The 16,046-nt window shown below is 40.1% G+C and overlaps 2 protein-coding genes across 5 annotated transcripts in view; one reads left to right on the top strand and one right to left on the bottom strand.

Moving 5' to 3' along the window:
• LOC140276561 (solute carrier family 46 member 2) overlaps positions 1-8,081 on the bottom strand; it is an 83,294-nt gene extending 75,213 nt beyond the window's left edge. The window contains exons 1-8 of one of the 3 annotated variants that reach the window (XR_011909038.1): positions 7,469-8,081; positions 6,547-6,717; positions 6,017-6,265; positions 5,560-5,731; positions 3,136-3,219; positions 2,346-2,502; positions 2,062-2,185; positions 143-1,151 (exon numbers count right to left, since the gene is read on the bottom strand). Coding sequence is in view for 1 of the 3 variants with exons in the window: in XM_072371296.1 (XP_072227397.1) it covers positions 2,128-2,185; positions 2,346-2,502; positions 3,136-3,219; positions 5,560-5,731; positions 6,017-6,265; positions 6,547-6,717; positions 7,469-7,942 (1,365 nt within the window). In the remaining 2 variants the exon portion in view is untranslated. Of the gene's footprint in view, positions 1-142; positions 1,152-1,176; positions 2,186-2,345; positions 2,503-3,135; positions 3,220-5,559; positions 5,732-6,016; positions 6,266-6,546; positions 6,718-7,468 lie in introns of those variants that run through there. The other 2 variants (XR_011909037.1, XM_072371296.1) reach the window with 2 other exon arrangements.
• Positions 1-16,046, top strand: part of snx30 (sorting nexin family member 30) — a 360,763-nt gene that overhangs the window by 12,727 nt on the left and 331,990 nt on the right. The window lies entirely within an intron of this gene.

Raw genomic sequence — 16,046 nt, 5'->3', positions numbered from 1 at the left:
CTTCCTGCTCTTGTTTGATTGTGCTTCCTTTTTGCTTCAGGCACATTTCATTCGATATCACCGCTCCAGTAGACACAATTATAGTATTAGTATTGATCTCATAAGGTTGTTGGAAAATATGACAGGAAATGATTTAGTCATGTATCTTAAAATATTTTATTTCTTTTAAAAAACAAAAAAAAATTACATTTAGACAAATGTATAAAATGTTTGTGTGATCTCATTCACTTAGACACCATCTCTTAGCCCGTCAACACAAGTGCAATTACAGATATATCTGTAAAATAGTTCAAATAAATCCCCTTCTTATCCAGTAAGTACATTAAAGTACTGCAACATATATACAAATTTTATATATGCACATCTTATTTTTTATCACCTGAACTATGTAGATAATTTACAGGGAACTGGACAAAGACACAGGACAATAAAGTGCATATAGTAGCTGTTATGTGCCATATAACCAGACATCAAAAAGTAACGGCAACAAAAATGGAGAAGCTAACATGGAAGTCCACCTGAAATGACAAAAGAAATCCTAACTTAACTGGGAAGTAGATGCATATGAATGAAAAAAAAAAGAAAAGACTTTCTTCCTTCTGGTTAATAGTTCACATTTCCTTATAGCTGTGCAGCTAATCAGTAAAAGTAAATGATTACACAGCAGCAGGCGACGCTGTCTGAGATCCTCGCTCTCAACCTTGTAAAGAGGATTTGATGCAACGTTAAATCATAATGAAATATATATATTTATCCCCATATCACCTATATCCCCATACCTCTCTCCCTTCTGGCTCCTGTACACAGCACACACTCACATGTAGGGTTTTGGGGGCGTGTGTGTTCTGTGGGGTGTAGTGAAGGGGGCCACGTAAGCGGTCCCCTTGGCTGCACTCTTGTGGATTGTGGCTCTGTACACTAAGCAGTTGATGTGTTATCCTGTGGTTTCAGGTCATCTATATCCACAGTTGTGTTGTATGCGATTGCCGCTATTTGTGCTTGTTTTGTTTGTTTGTGTGTTTGTTTTTTCTCTGCTTGTCTGCTTTTAGGTTCTCCTGGAGGCGCTAAGGCTGGATTCCCAACAGAGGCCGTGGATTGTCATCTGTTTTGTTTTTACAGGTGTAGCAGCTGGTTCCCTTGGCAAAGCAAATCTGTTTGGCATAAAAGGTATTCAGATTACAGTTCTGCTGCCATAATGCTGGAAAAAAATAATCATAAAATATTTAAAGTAATGTGGTGAGACAGAATTGCACTTCATTGCAATCGCATTCCGTCTGCTGACAAAATTAAAGAACATGTCAACAACTTCCTTTGTGATTACTTTTCATTTGTCCATAACCCTCAGCAAAATAGTTGTGTGCCCTTGAAAAAGAGCTCTATACGAAAACCCTTCTTCCAATTTGAAAGTGAATACCCTCATATTATGGCAGAGTCCTTTAAGCCCATATTCAAGACATAAGTGTAATGCGTGTATAGAGCTGAAATTGCACAACTTGTGTAAATATCCAAACAACTGAACAGTAACTGTGAGGCAACAAGTGAACGACTGGAAATAGTCAAGATGTCCGTACACCATCTTGGAATACAGGAGAAACCAGGTGTTCCGACAGCTGCCAAACAATTTTCATTTAATATCAAACAGACTCTTGGCAGACTGCCACACTTTCCAGACTCAAACATCCAAACATCCTCCTTCCTTTTGTGATCCTCAGGGGCTTTTCGTGTGTGAAATCACTGTGGGTGTGTTGTTTTGGAAATGACTCCCTGAGATAAGTTAACGCAATTTTGACTGTCTGATGAAGTCTTTTGGTTTATGACATCTGATGAATCAGTGTCTAAAGCAACTTTTCAACTTTTAGAGTACTTTTTGCACAGTGACCATTCACTGCACGTCATATGTCCACACAGGCCTTTTTACAACACATCAGAGTTTAATCTCGTCAAAAAGTCATAAAAACATAAATTGTTGCTCTGTATTAGTTTCTGTAACGGCTGAAAGAGCCTGTTTCTGCTGCTAGAGCTGTATCATTAAAGGAAGTGAAAGTAAGAGGTACCGCTCACTTCAAGTTTCAGTTCCCTTCTGCCTTGTACAAACGTGAACTCACTGCCGGTTACAGTGTTGCTGCGTCAGTCTCCCTGAATCCTCTCGCAGCGTTGCTTCTGAGCTGTTCTGCAGCCTGCAATGCTGGAAGGAGCAAAAGGGACATTTTTTTGAGAAGACGACACAAAGCGTGTTTTAGAGCTGTGCCTAAATTAGGCTTTTATGGCTATGACAATTTTACTGCCAACATCTGGTTTGAATCCTTTGGGCAAACCTGATAACCAGTCTGTTAAGAGTACTGTACCTGATGGGTATCATCCCAAGCACTGTGATGATGCTAGATAGCAGGAAAACAAAGCCTGGGAGCCACTCCAGGGTCCTCTGATAGATCTTAGTGTAAGCGGGGATGTACACCAAGCCAGCAAACTTCAGAGTCAACTGCAGGGAGGTGAGGGTGATACCTGATGGAGAAAGAAAACAAACAGCTGAGATGAGAAGAGGGAGTAGGTTTGTTAACTTCCTGACATTGTTTGGATCTTTATAAGGAAATTTTTTTTTTTCTCAGTCAGTTTGGACTATTGGTCGTTTTGCCATCTTCCTCGGCCTGAAAATGTTCAACCCTGCTCCTTGAGGAGTGAACCCAGCCTCTCTGTGTGAGAGAAAGGAAAGATGCTTTGTGGCACAGCAGGCTCGTCATCGTTGTGGTATGATCTGCTCTGACTGGCAATTTGCTGTATACACACACACCATCGCCAGTCCCTGGAATCTATGAACAGCCCCCCCCCCCCAATCTTTTAAAAAAAAAATCAAATTACACAGGATGGTACAAATATGGGCATTTAACTGTAACATGGAACATTTTGCAGATTCTTCTTGATCCACAGGCCTCACCTTCAGTCATTTAAAAAATTTATTTTAAGTCATTTGTCTTCAATTTCAATAATCCAAAACTAGCTTCAGGAAGCAACAAGCTGTAAATCCTTACTTACAGTGTAATCAAATATAATAAATACATTTAGGCTAATTTAATTTAGCGCTGAAGCCATCAATACTGCGTCGCTACTTTTGCACATAAATACAGGTTTAGCACTTACCACAGGAAGATGCTGGCACCTGTTGTGAGAGCAGTGATCTGATTGTTGGCATCGGGATGAGTGCAAACAGGTTCAGTAACCGAGCTGCAGAAAAAAAGTTCAGATGTCTTCATTTTCCATCTGCTCTCCACCACAGTGTCCTTTCACACAGCTCTCTCTTTCTGCCACAGGGATGGAGATGCTAATATCTGTCTTTGACCTTAAATGGAGCGGTAGCCAATTTTATATTTTGTCACACATGTCACTTAAGGACTTTCAGTCTGTGTACACTCAAGTAGTCGAGACCCCAGCACATCAACATAGCTGGACAGTAAATACAAAGTGACATATTGTTGCTGATCTGCTCAGAGAGATGATCTCAGCTTTTTACAGATTACAAAGGACGATGATGTGTAGAATGTTTGGATGTGCAGAGAGAGAAGGGCTATTTATGTGTAAAAATTCTGTTTTCAATTCTTCGCAAGACATAAATGTGCTGCTGTCATCTGGGATTTACTCCCCTTCAGCCATTATTAGAAATACTACAACAAGAAATTCAACATAGTTGACCCACAGTTGGCATCCTTTCAAGAAAAAAAAATGCTGCAATACTTTAACAGATCAGTGGAAGGTACAGAGGAAGCCTCAAGAATGCATTATTGGCATCTTTATCAAATGTTGCTAGCTAACACAGTGGTGACTGGATGTGATCATAGTTTTATTAAACTAATGTCTCTACAGCAACTGAAAAAAATGAAAAGGTTTGGCCAGCCAAGAGAAAAAAAAAGTTAAGTAGTTTAAAATTAATGGCAGTGTGCCAAGTATGCTTATAAATGCTCTTGTTGATTTTCTTTATGAGCAGTTATCTTGATAACATTTCACATAAAGCAATAATCCAATATAAAGATTGGTTCTGTACTGAATAATGAACATTGGCACTTCCTTTTCTCTCTCCTCTTCCAGTCTCTCCTCAAGATAGCACTGGAAAGCAAAGAAAAATAAAACTTCCATGGATTCTCGTTGCTCCCACTTCCTCATTCTGCTTCCTGTATTTTTTCGTGATTTGTGCTGATAACCTAGATATGACCAAAGTTTGTGTAACTGGACAGGCTGACTTTTAACACAAGACATCAGCGAAAATGAAGGTAGAGTGATACATTTCTGTCCTGATTTTTTGAGAGAGAAGAACTGAAAAAGAATCGAGCACCCTGTTCTTATGGGAATTAAACCTCCAAAAGGACCATGCTGCCCGTTATATACATAGCAGTATTGTGACTAAATTAATGCTCCTAACACGACGCTTCAGATGGGAGTGATACATTACTTTTTATCTAAATCTACTGGATTCAATCCACAGAGACCATTTACAGAAATACAATGTATTTTTACAAATAGATGTCGTGCTAATTCTTAAGATTAGAATATATATCATTAACAGCAGAAACATAAACCACAAACAAACTACCAGTTCCATCTTCACAGTTGTTTATGGTGAATCAATAGAATTAGATTAAGGGAAAATATGACAGGAGTGGTCTATTTATAGCAGAAATTTCATGAAAACCACATAGCATGAGATGCATCACCTTTTTCAGGAAGGAGTGTCTGATAATGTTGTGTGCCTGATAAAGTGTGTTCATCGTACTATGGCATGTATCTCTGGACACCCTGCCCCAAAAGTTTCAGTGTGTAACAAGAACAATAATGTTTTGGGGAAAAAAAATAAAAAACTGTATATATATATATCAAAAGCTGTTACTATTCTTCTCTAAAAACTTTGCCAGATTATTTGTTGTATTTAGCTTAGAATGAACCATTTACATATCTCTATTAGCGGAGTGGCTCGTTCCCCACTGAATCACCATAAAAGCATGAAGTATTGCTCAGAGGGCAGCGAAAACGAACCAGTCGATGAAGATGCTGTTTTGTGTGAAGATTGAGTGTGAAACAAGTAGTGAAAGGGACGATCATGCTGGTAACGTGTAAACCTCGTCAAAGATCTTGAAACATGAAGGAGCGAGGCGGTTTTGAGTTAGGTTAAGGTTGAAAACAACATGAAACCTTTGTGTGGCTTCACTGATAAAGAACAAAGGTCTTCAGAGTATCACTTGTTGTTACATAGTGGCTAGATGGTATTTGAAATCAGTTATTAATGTCAGTAATTGCATACATCTACATAGATATATATATTTAATTTAATATATATTTATATGTATGTATATAAATGCTATGATAGCAATAATTTTTCACCCAGATTGATAATCGCTTTGATCAATAAATATTACTTGTATTATATGTTATGCATTCAGTCCACAACCTGATATCACCAGAACACATGAAATAAGTAACATCTTTAAAGACAAAACAACAAATATGAAATGATGGAACATGAGTAGGTTGCAAATTTATCACAAGCCTGGCCTCATCCAGGACTCTCAGCCTTACCGATGTAGAACACGGAGGTTGTTTTGACGAAGATCATGACGTAGATGCCCGAGGCGAACGACAACATGCCAATCAGGATCATCGTAAATTCGCTGACACAGCGACGGAACACAATGACGCCAATGAAACTGGTGAGGAAAATCACACAGCCAGCTGCGTTCCCATAACCAACCTAGAGGAGTATGAATTAAAGACAAAGATGAAAGAATAGGAGATGAGGGGAAAATAAGTGGAGCTGATCTAAAAAAAGAACAAACCATGAGGAGCAAGTAAAACAATGTAATTGGATGGAAAAGAAAAATTGCAATATCAACTAAAAGGAAATCTGTATGGTGGACAAGCCAAGCAGTTTTAGATAGCAACAATTCAAAGAACTTCCAAAGCAGTAATTTAGACCTTTAATGAATCTGCAATCACAAACCGAGTATCTCAAGCTTAAAAGATGGTAAAAACTTACTTGTGTGGCGCTCCAGCTGAGGGGGGATTTTAGCACAAAGGAGCCAAGTATTTCGATGGCTCCACCCACTGCAAAGTCGTACAGGAAGGCAGCCGTAAACAGCAGAACCAGATTCACCAGGTTTATCCTAGCAGGAGCCTCAGCCACTGGAGAATTAGACGAGGGCGAGGAAGAGGAGGAGGAGGAGGAGGAGGAGGAGGTGAGGAGGTGGTAGTTCTCGTCTGGCTCCTCTTGGCATACTTCTTTCACCTTTAATTGAGATGGCATGCACACACTCAACATATGCATTGTGCAAAACACGAGCTCCCTGTTACGCTAAATGGAATAACTATGGGTAAATGTGCAGGTGTGCGGCAGTCAAACAGATTCATCCCAAAAATAATTTAGCAATCAAATTAAGAGACAAGCTGTGAAGCTGGCCGACATATGTTTGAACAGTCGTTGTAGAATGAGCTGGTGCAGCCTTAGCTAATAAAGGAAAAAATATATTTACATAAAAATAAAAGTACTCTTTATAACATCACACTGACCTGCAGCAGGACTACAGAGACTATGAGGCAGAGCAGGTGCAGCAGTGTGCTCACAATGAGCAGGATGGTTCCATTTCCCAAACTGGAGCTGTACAGCTGGAACAGATGACCAGACACCAAGCTGCCCACCAGACCTGCTAACCCGTACAGCAGCTCCACTCTCATCATCACCTGCACAGAGCACAGGCCTGTTAATTCTCCACAAAGCGCCGTCTTGGTTTCTGTCTCTTTAAATAGGTGCCAAAACAGCCAGTCGGCAGGCATTATGAAAAACGTGGTGGTGTAGATGAATTTTAAAAAAGCAGTTCAAAGTTTGAAGGGGAAGCACAAACCTGCCCACGTTGTGGGCTTTGAGCAGTGTCCTAACACAAGAAAATCTATGAAAATGCTGAAATAACACAGTTAAACAGATAAATGTACTGAGAAACATACAGAAATTAAAAGCAACCCTGCCTGCTATTCCTTTTTGTGTTCTTTTTGATTATCTGCCATATTCTCGACACCACAAGTTAATCTTATCACGAGATAACAAAGCATGTTTGTCTGTGATAATGGGATAAAGTATATAGAGGAAACTGCCGTTTGTTTTCTTTAGATCACAACATGCAAGTAGCCTGTTATGGGAGTAAACAAGCTGTTGTTCTGTTGAGCTTTTTGTGGTGAGGGGAAAACAACTTTTACAAGCCCTAATCATGAAAATATGTTGACATGTATTAAATATAGAATTAATATGATGGTATCAGTTATTCGGTGTATTTCTCATTACGACATATTAGTTTATACAGACATATCTTTTTTTTTTGTCCTCCATCATTTGCCTATTTGACATAATAAAGCACGTTTCTGGACATCGTGAGAAACTCATCTAACACACAGCTGCCCGCCTTTGCTCGGGTATCACTACTACAGCCACTTCATGCACCTTTGAGCGGTGGGTCGCAGTGGTGCGGAGCGACACCAGCGTCATCACGCCGGACCAAAAGGCGCTGAACCCACCGGAGAGCCCGTAGAGAACCGCCGCCCCGAACATGAACGTGAGCGGGAGGCTGAAAATGACAACCAGCAACAGGACCAGCCTGGACAGCAGGTATCCGATCAGTGGCACCACGATGGGCGCTCTCCTCCAGCCGCGGTCGCTCAGCCTGCCCAGGAGCAGCGAAGGTAAGATCGGAGCCAGCCGGATGATTAGGTTGTAGTTCATGAAGAAGTCTGTCATGGCTTTCTGTTGGCTGTCCTCTCTGGAGAGACCGGGGTAGGTGGCGTTGGCACATCGGTCTTTCGCCACCATCCGTAGGGCGGTGTCAAAGAGAGTGTTGCCCAGCTGCTCCAGCATGATGATCGGTTCTATCTGCCGGAGCACCGCGAAGGATGCCGCACACAAGTTCGGGACCACCATGGCTTCTGTTTGTAGTTTGCTGAAGCAGGTGTGAGGATATGAAGAAGTGACAGCTGTTCTTGGGCTCAGCAGAAGGCATGTGTGGACTCATCAGAAGTAGAGCCAGTGTGTGGCAGCGGGGCGGGGAGTTTTACGTCCACTTCCTCGTCGTCTATGATCAACCTGCTCAGTGAGTTGTTAGTGATATTTCATGGAAGCGCCTCCCAGTCCCAGCCTCTGGTACACAATTTCACATCTGCATTGTTAGTTAAAACGGAATAGTCCCGTATTTAGAAAGTTTCTGGATACGGGACGATTCCGTTTTTCAAGGGACTTTTGGCAACCCCAGTTGGACCTAACACCCTTTATTTACCCTTCAAGGACTCATTCATGGCTTGTAGTGGTGAAAAGTGACTTTTATCAGCTAAAACCGATCAGCTGAAACTCTTAGATTTCAGATAACGTTACGCGTGTTTGTTTATTTACTATTCCTTTACATGCAGTCTAGTATAAGTTTTTACACCAATTTCTAGGTATTTCATGTAGCAGTATATGAGATCATTAAATAAATGTGCAGACCTTAGAATAGAAAACTACTTGATTTATCCCCAATTCAAATTAGTCAAGTAGCTCAATTTTTTTGTAATAATAATAAATATAGCTGCAAGCAGCAATGCGGGGGTCCATGTTAGCATAGCAGATAAGCCTATGGCTGCTCAGGAAGACATCATGAGTCCATACAACAAGTTTGGCATCGCTATATCATAGTGATGTGTCGTTCGCGAACGATTCGTTCGTTATTAACTAATCTTTTATATGACTCGGTAAGTAACTAGTCATCTCAGTGAGTGATTCGTTCATTTTCATGCAGTACCCTCAGTCAGCAGGACAGGAAACAGTATTGATTCGTTCACGACTCAACTCCTGGGTCTTTGTTCATTTGTCACGTGACAGGCTGAAGAGCAGTGGGCACAACAGTTCGTTCACAAACCGGATCATTCATACGGATCGTTGTTTGTTCATTTGTCATGTGACTGCAGCTCAGCTACGGGGCTGTGGACCACAGGCTGCATTGGGAGCTGGCGGCTAAAAACACGGAGATCGGGATGTCTCCTAGCGACAGGATGTCAATAGATGATGTGGAAAGGAAGCTCAAAGGTCTTTATGGCACAAAGACAAAGCAAGGCAAGTGTGATATTTGGATTAGTTTATCAATTGTCCGTGAATATCTTTATTAATAGCCTATAAAATGACGTGTTTTCTCCTGCGGGACGGGAGAAGACACAAAATCAATGCATGTCTATGACTGCGGGCATAAATTCTCAAGGTTTTGCGGCTGCGGGCGGGAGTGTAACACACATGTTGCGGGTGGTAATGGTCAGAAATTCAGCGGGAGCGGGGTAAAGAAAAAAGTCTGCATTAACATGTAAATGTTATTGACTTAGATGTGTGATGTGTTTCATCTACTGAAATCCCTCCAGACTTCATGGGCTGTACTTCCTGTGGCGAGGTCACGCCTCTCTACCTAAGTGCATATAACAGTGATCAATATCCAGGTGTGGGCTCATAGCTTTTGGAACCTAGCGTGAACCCCAGCTTCAGTGTAGCAAAAAGTGTACTGCATTTGTTTCGTGAAGTTGGCGACATTTGAAGAAGTATTTTTCAGCAGTTTTTTATGAGGTAAGCATAATATTTTTGTTGTTTATTTGGCGTGGATGTTTAAACAGTTAATATATGTGAATTCTTGTTTATGCTGCATTTTTAAGACAAGCATATTTATCGGTGAAGTTGTGTGTTTTTTTTTTTTAAATAACAGGACAGTTGTGGAGAGGACAATTTTAGAAAACATGGCAAGCCCCGCAAAAAGGACTAAGATGGAAGAGGAAGCATCTGTATCTGGGTACTTGCATAGTAGGTCTGTCTCCGGTCAAAGTGTCCAAGAAGAATGCGCTGTGCTTTGATGCAACCTTGCAAAGTTGCAGAGAAGAATATCACCGGGTGGTTGGATTTACGCCAGAAAAACGCCGGCAATTTGAACAAGCTGTTATTGCCAAGAAGCCGGTCAAACTCACAAAAGTGAAGAGAACTAACAGTAAGTATTTTTTTATGATTTGATTGTGGATTAGATATGTGTTGTGGTGAGGAATTTCAGGAAATAAAATTTGTTTGCGTTTGTGTAGGTAACAGTCATCCAGATAGGTACGACATTTTGTGTATTTCATCCCATGACAGTGGCAAAGATCTTGGCACTTAGTTCCAAGCAGCAAGTAAGTGGGGGCGCATTTGATCTGAAGCATAATGTCAGTGTAGGCTGAGGTCACTGTCCAGCAAAGGGCATTAGATTTCCTAACCAAAAATGTGCTGGAAACATTTGGCAATATACTAGATTGGTGTTAAAATGTATAAGGCCTTAATAAATGTTGTTAGTGTTTTTTTTTAATGGCAAGTTATCTATTTAAAGTAATGATGGAGTTAAATTATCATGATAGTGGAAGATGTCACTGCAATTGTAATCCAGGTATTAAGCACTTTAGTAAAATTCATGCCTTTGAAAAAACTTATGTCAAAAAAATGTTACAAAAATGTTACAAAGGTATAATGTTGATTTGGAGTCTGCATCCCTAAGGTAGTCAGTGTATGATTATGTCAGTGGAGACATTTTCAATGTAATATGACCTGAAATATAGTCCTATTGGAATATTTTTACAGTCAGAGATTTTAATTTTTGTAAACAAACATATGTTGTACTGAAATATAATGTTCTGATGAAATTGCACATATGTAAAGTTAAGCCTTAGGGATAGAAAGAAATGATTGATAATGTTTGCAGAGGGTTACATTTATGATAGGATAGTTGATACTATTTGCAAGATGTAGGAGTGTGTATGTTGTGATTGGATTTAAATACTAATTTTCACCTGTTTGGTTTGGAACAGGTACCGTCAGCGCGTGTGAAGATTTTGCCTGGTGGAGCGGTGAGTCGCATGGTGAATTTGGTTGGTGGACCACAAGAGTTGAAGCAATTTTGTGTGTGTGACAAGAGTGGCCAGACAAAGTTGACCTTGTGGGAGGAAAAGATTGGTATGGTCAAGGAGGCCAGGTCCTATCACATAATAAATCTCACCACAAGAAGATTTGGGGACAAAACCACAATAACTAGCACTGGTTCCACTGAAGTAAGAGATTGAGGACGTCGGGGGAACCTAACACATTGGAAGCATGTGATGAGGCATCGGATGTACCCAAAATTTATGGGCGTGTTCTTGGGTCAGATGTGGTTGCAAGACATTACTGCATTATATGTCATGGGAGGCAATCACAATTTAATGAAAAGAGTGAAGGACATCGTTGCAAGAAGTGTAACATGTTGCAAAAACGAGAAACTTTCAGAGTGCTGTAGAGTGGAAAAAATAGTATGTGCCAAAATGAGAAAGACCTGTTACTAACACTCACAAACTCTGCAGTGTGCATGTTTGTGTCAGAGCACCTGGGTGGTGCTGCCATTGATGTGGCAGCCATTGCATGGAAACCGACTTGTGCTGGTAATGTGGAATTGGATGTCGAGTCCAATCATACAGTTATGGCAATAAAAGTGGCCTGTGAAGATACAAGTTCCAACCAAGCCGAAGGATCAGAGCCAATGTTACATGAACAAAGGCAGAAGGTGCAAGCTGAAAATGCCCAGTGTAAACGTGGTGGGCAGTTTGAGGAGGAAGATGAAATAGATATGTTCGAAGGCTGTAACCAAGGCTGTGCAAGATATGCAAGGTGGAAAAAGAAACAGGAAGACATCAATTCTGCTATCGCTCATTTTCGTAAAGAGGTCAGCCGTGGTCCAGAGTATGTATGCTGCGTCTGTCACCGTTTACTCTTCAGAAAACAGGTTGTCGAGTGTAAGAGACAATCCTATGAAAACAAACAACCTGCAGTCTCTGAACTGGCAAAACGATGCATAACTTTGCAATATTTACATGTCTGTGATATTAACTGTCAGCACGGATGTCCTATGTCTGATACTCCATCAAGTAAATTATGGATTTGCTATACATGTCACCGCAAAATACTTGCAGGAAAACTTCCAGAAGAGACAACAACATGCACTTGGATGACATGTCAGCAGAACTGAAATGTCTCAATTCCTTGGAGCAACATCTCATTGCACGTCATGTTCCATTTATGAAGCTGATGTGTTTACTTCGAGGTCGACAGAGAGCTTGTTATGGTCCATGTCTCTGTTCCAGTCACTACCACAGATGTAACAAATTTACTTCCAAGAAATGAATGTGATGATAAAATGATAAGAGTCAAACTCAAATGCAAATTGACGTTTAAAAGGTCATGAGTACATGTACGTGCGCACTGATCGTGTCAGAAATGTGTTAAGGTATTTAATGGCAAACAATAAGTGGTACAGTGATGTGGCCTGGAATAACGGATGGTGAATACACTAAATGGGGCTGATGACGAGGAGGAATAAAACATTAACCAGAAAGAAGCTGGTGACAGTGATGATGACAATGATGGTGACAAACGAACAGAAGAAGAATTAACCTTATATTAAAGACCAAAGTGGCCTTCTGATGGACGCTTTGGACGGAACACAGACTTTATTTTTTATTTTATTTTTTTTTAAATTTTTTACGCACAATACATGTCAGAAGTGTATCTCTGGCGTTACGCAAAGGTGGCGAATCCTCTTTGAAAAAAAAGCATCACCCGACATGTTTCTGAACTCTGAATCATTAAGTAAAATATTTTGCAACGACGAAGTCTTCAAATTCTTACGCGGAATTCATGGAACACCACCATACTGGATGTCTGTACAGAAAGATTTATTTGCCATGATAAGACAACTGTCAATCCCAACTTTCTTTGCATCTTTCAGCTCAGCAGATTTGAGATGGTCTGAAATGCTTAATTCTATTCTAAGACTGGAGCGTAAAACAACGTGTTGATGATCTTGACTGGTCAGACAAATGTGGACTTATACGTTATACGCACACATTTTAAATTTTCAAGCACATAAAACCCATATAAAAACAGAGACATGGTTTGATTTAGGCACAAAAGAAGAACCACAACTTCCAGGACACGTTTTCCTCCACAATCCACGAGGAAACTGTTATGACTCTGACCCAATGTTAGCAGTGCTGAAAGAACAAAGGGATTGAGTAGGTATCTACTTTTCAGACAACATTGATGTGCAGGTCTTACTTCCAGAAAAATGCAACATTGAATGTCTGTATTTTGAAGTACAACATGTAAATCTGTGTGCTGCACTTTTGTACAGGCCAAACTCCTATAAGATTGACCTGTTTCGACAGAAGTTATTGCAGGTCATTTTTCACCTTGACAAGCATGCTGGCAGAAAACTGATCATGGGAGAGTTTAATGAGGATATCTTGATTTCATCTTCCATTCAAAAGTTACTGGAGCAGCATGGCTACACTCAACATGTGCAAGTAGGTACAACTGAAAAAGGTACATTGATTGATCATGTCTATGTGAAAGACACAGATGATGTAATTGTTGAAGTTACACAAACATATTACAGCTTCCATGAAGCTGTACTTATTTCACTGCTATGTTTTTCCAACAAAAACGTGTGTATGTGCAGCTATGTTATCAATCATGCACTTAATGTTTCATGTCATATTCTATCCACCTAATGTGTCACGACTGGTGGAAGGTAGGACCCAGATGCAGTTCTTTCAGTTAAAAAAAAGGGTTTATTTCAAAACCACAAAAAACAGGGAGCAAGGCAAAACAAAAGGCGCGGCAGAACCGGATCTCAAAAATACTTAAACTATGGAAACCAATAAACACGCTATGAAATCAAGCCTATGAGGCATAACCAGACTCTCAATGGCTGTGGCATGAAGGGTTAGTGAGGATTCTGCAATGAATGAAAGGAAACCAGGAGACTAAATGCTGTGGAGGGAGTGATTAGTGAATGAGGTGCAGCTGTGAACAATGACACAGGTGACATGAGTGAAGTGACAGGGGAGAAACGTGACAAGAACATAACCTGAAAACAAGACTATTACAACATAAACTGTGACATGAACATAAACTGTGACATAATGTTGTTTGAATAAGCAAGTGGTAGCAATAACAAAGTGTAACACTAAACAGGATCTTGTAATTGATGAGTAAGATTCATAGGTTACTTCTTAATCAAACACAAATAATGGGAAACCCACCTCTAAATGCTGGAAAATTAATTCGATGTATGACTGACACAATAAATAAGTTATTGTGTCTTAATATACATTACACTGCTTTAATAAACAATGACCTTTGTGACTTATACTTAGTTTTATAAATATATAGTCCATCCAAACCATTTATTCTTTAAAATGAACATAAGGTATTCCATTGTTTTGTCAACATAAACAATCAAGTCATCATTTGTTGTGAATGTTATCTATAGAAGTGATGTAAATTTGTTAATGTGGACAACTGAATTTTTGAGGGTAATGCTTGATACACATATATGTGTCCACTTTTTTTCATTCCATGTTTTTTATATTTTTAATAAAATGTGTTGTATGTCTATGAAATATGGTATATGATATGCTACTAGAAGAGTAATTGCTAGCATATTGCAAAATGCATGACTTTGCCAACCCAAATACTATGGTCAAAAGGAAAACTTTTTCGCAGTTCACTGCTCAGGCCCTAATAACAAGGACCTATATTTAGAAACTCCATCTTTGTTGATCAGCTAATGACTGGACTTTTATTTTACTGTATTCTAAAATAGACGATTTGTTTGTAGAAAGTGAATATTGTTTGACCAACGTTTTACAGCCAAAAGATCTTCATTAAACACTGATATAAAACTTGAAACTAGTAATCCTGGTTTAATGGGGAAGCTGGCCTTGATTTGGCTTTGATTTCTGCTGACATGCCAACCGTGTTAAAAGTGGACACAAACGCAAGCTCATCTCTGCACTAACCGCAGGGGACTTTCAAAACTGGCAGCTCACCGGTGACAAACAGCTCTAACCTCGACAGATAAATAGGTTCAAGAACAATAGCTTATGTGTTGCCAAAGTGAAAGCGCATGGAAGAGCTGTATTTATGATCTCAAGTAGGTTTCTGTATTGAAATTCTGGGTCTCATGTTTAGATAAAACAGTGACTGCCTGTCAAATGAAAAGTAATTAATAATTCAAGTAAAGCGTGCCACTTTAAAAACTGAAAAAGAAACACACAAATGAACCACTCGCACACCCCACACGTGCAGGTCTTGCTTTTAATGAGAAAATATTCATAATATGTATGGTAGGAGTACAACTGTGAGCCTTACATTTGCTATAAAATAAAAAAAAGAAAGCAGAGTATGAGCATACAAGTGGTTAACATAGGAACAGAGGCTATACTTTATATAATAAGGTTGCTTTATCACACACAGATGGTGTGGGTCCCACAGTGGAGCTGTGGAGCTTCTGCAGGGCGAAAAACAAGCTACCAGCATTGTAAATGATAAATAAAATCATCTCTGCACCATGACTTCAAACATCGAAAGCATAATAATATTAATAATAATCATATCAAATCACACAATGCAAAGACTCAGCTGCGTGTGCATGATGTCTGTTAGCATGTGGGGCCTCTTTGTGTCCTTCGAGTTACAGCTCGCTGTGTTGTTACAGAGTGCTGTTACAGAGTGCTGTTACAGCTCGCTGTGCTGTTACAGAGTGCTGTTACAGAGTGCTGTTACAGAGTGCTGTTACAGCTCGCTGTGTTGTTACAGAGTGCTGTTACAGAGTGCTGTTACAGCTCGCTGTGTTGTTACAGAGTGCTGTTACAGCTCGCTGTGTTGTTACAGAGTGCTGTTACAGCTCGCTGTGCTGTTACAGAGTGCTGTTACAGCTCGCTGTGTTGTTACAGAGTGCTGTTACAGCTCGCTGTGCTGTTACAGCTCGCTGTGTTGTTACAGAGTGCTGTTACAGCTCGCTGTGCTGTTACAGAGTGCTGTTACAGCTCGCTGTGTTGTTACAGAGTGCTGTTACAGCTCGCTGTGTTGTTACAGAGTGCTGTTACAGCTCGCTGTGCTGTTACAGCTCGCTGTGCTGTTACAGCATGCTGTGCTGTTACAGCTCGCTGTGCTGTTACAG

This window comes from Leuresthes tenuis, unplaced genomic scaffold (genome assembly GCF_036924035.1).
Source record: "Leuresthes tenuis unplaced genomic scaffold, fLeuTen1.0.hap1 SCAF_19, whole genome shotgun sequence".
NCBI lineage: Eukaryota > Metazoa > Chordata > Actinopteri > Atheriniformes > Atherinopsidae > Leuresthes > Leuresthes tenuis.
Note: the sequence above shows the minus strand (reverse complement) of the source record. Positions and strands in the feature narration are given on the sequence as shown.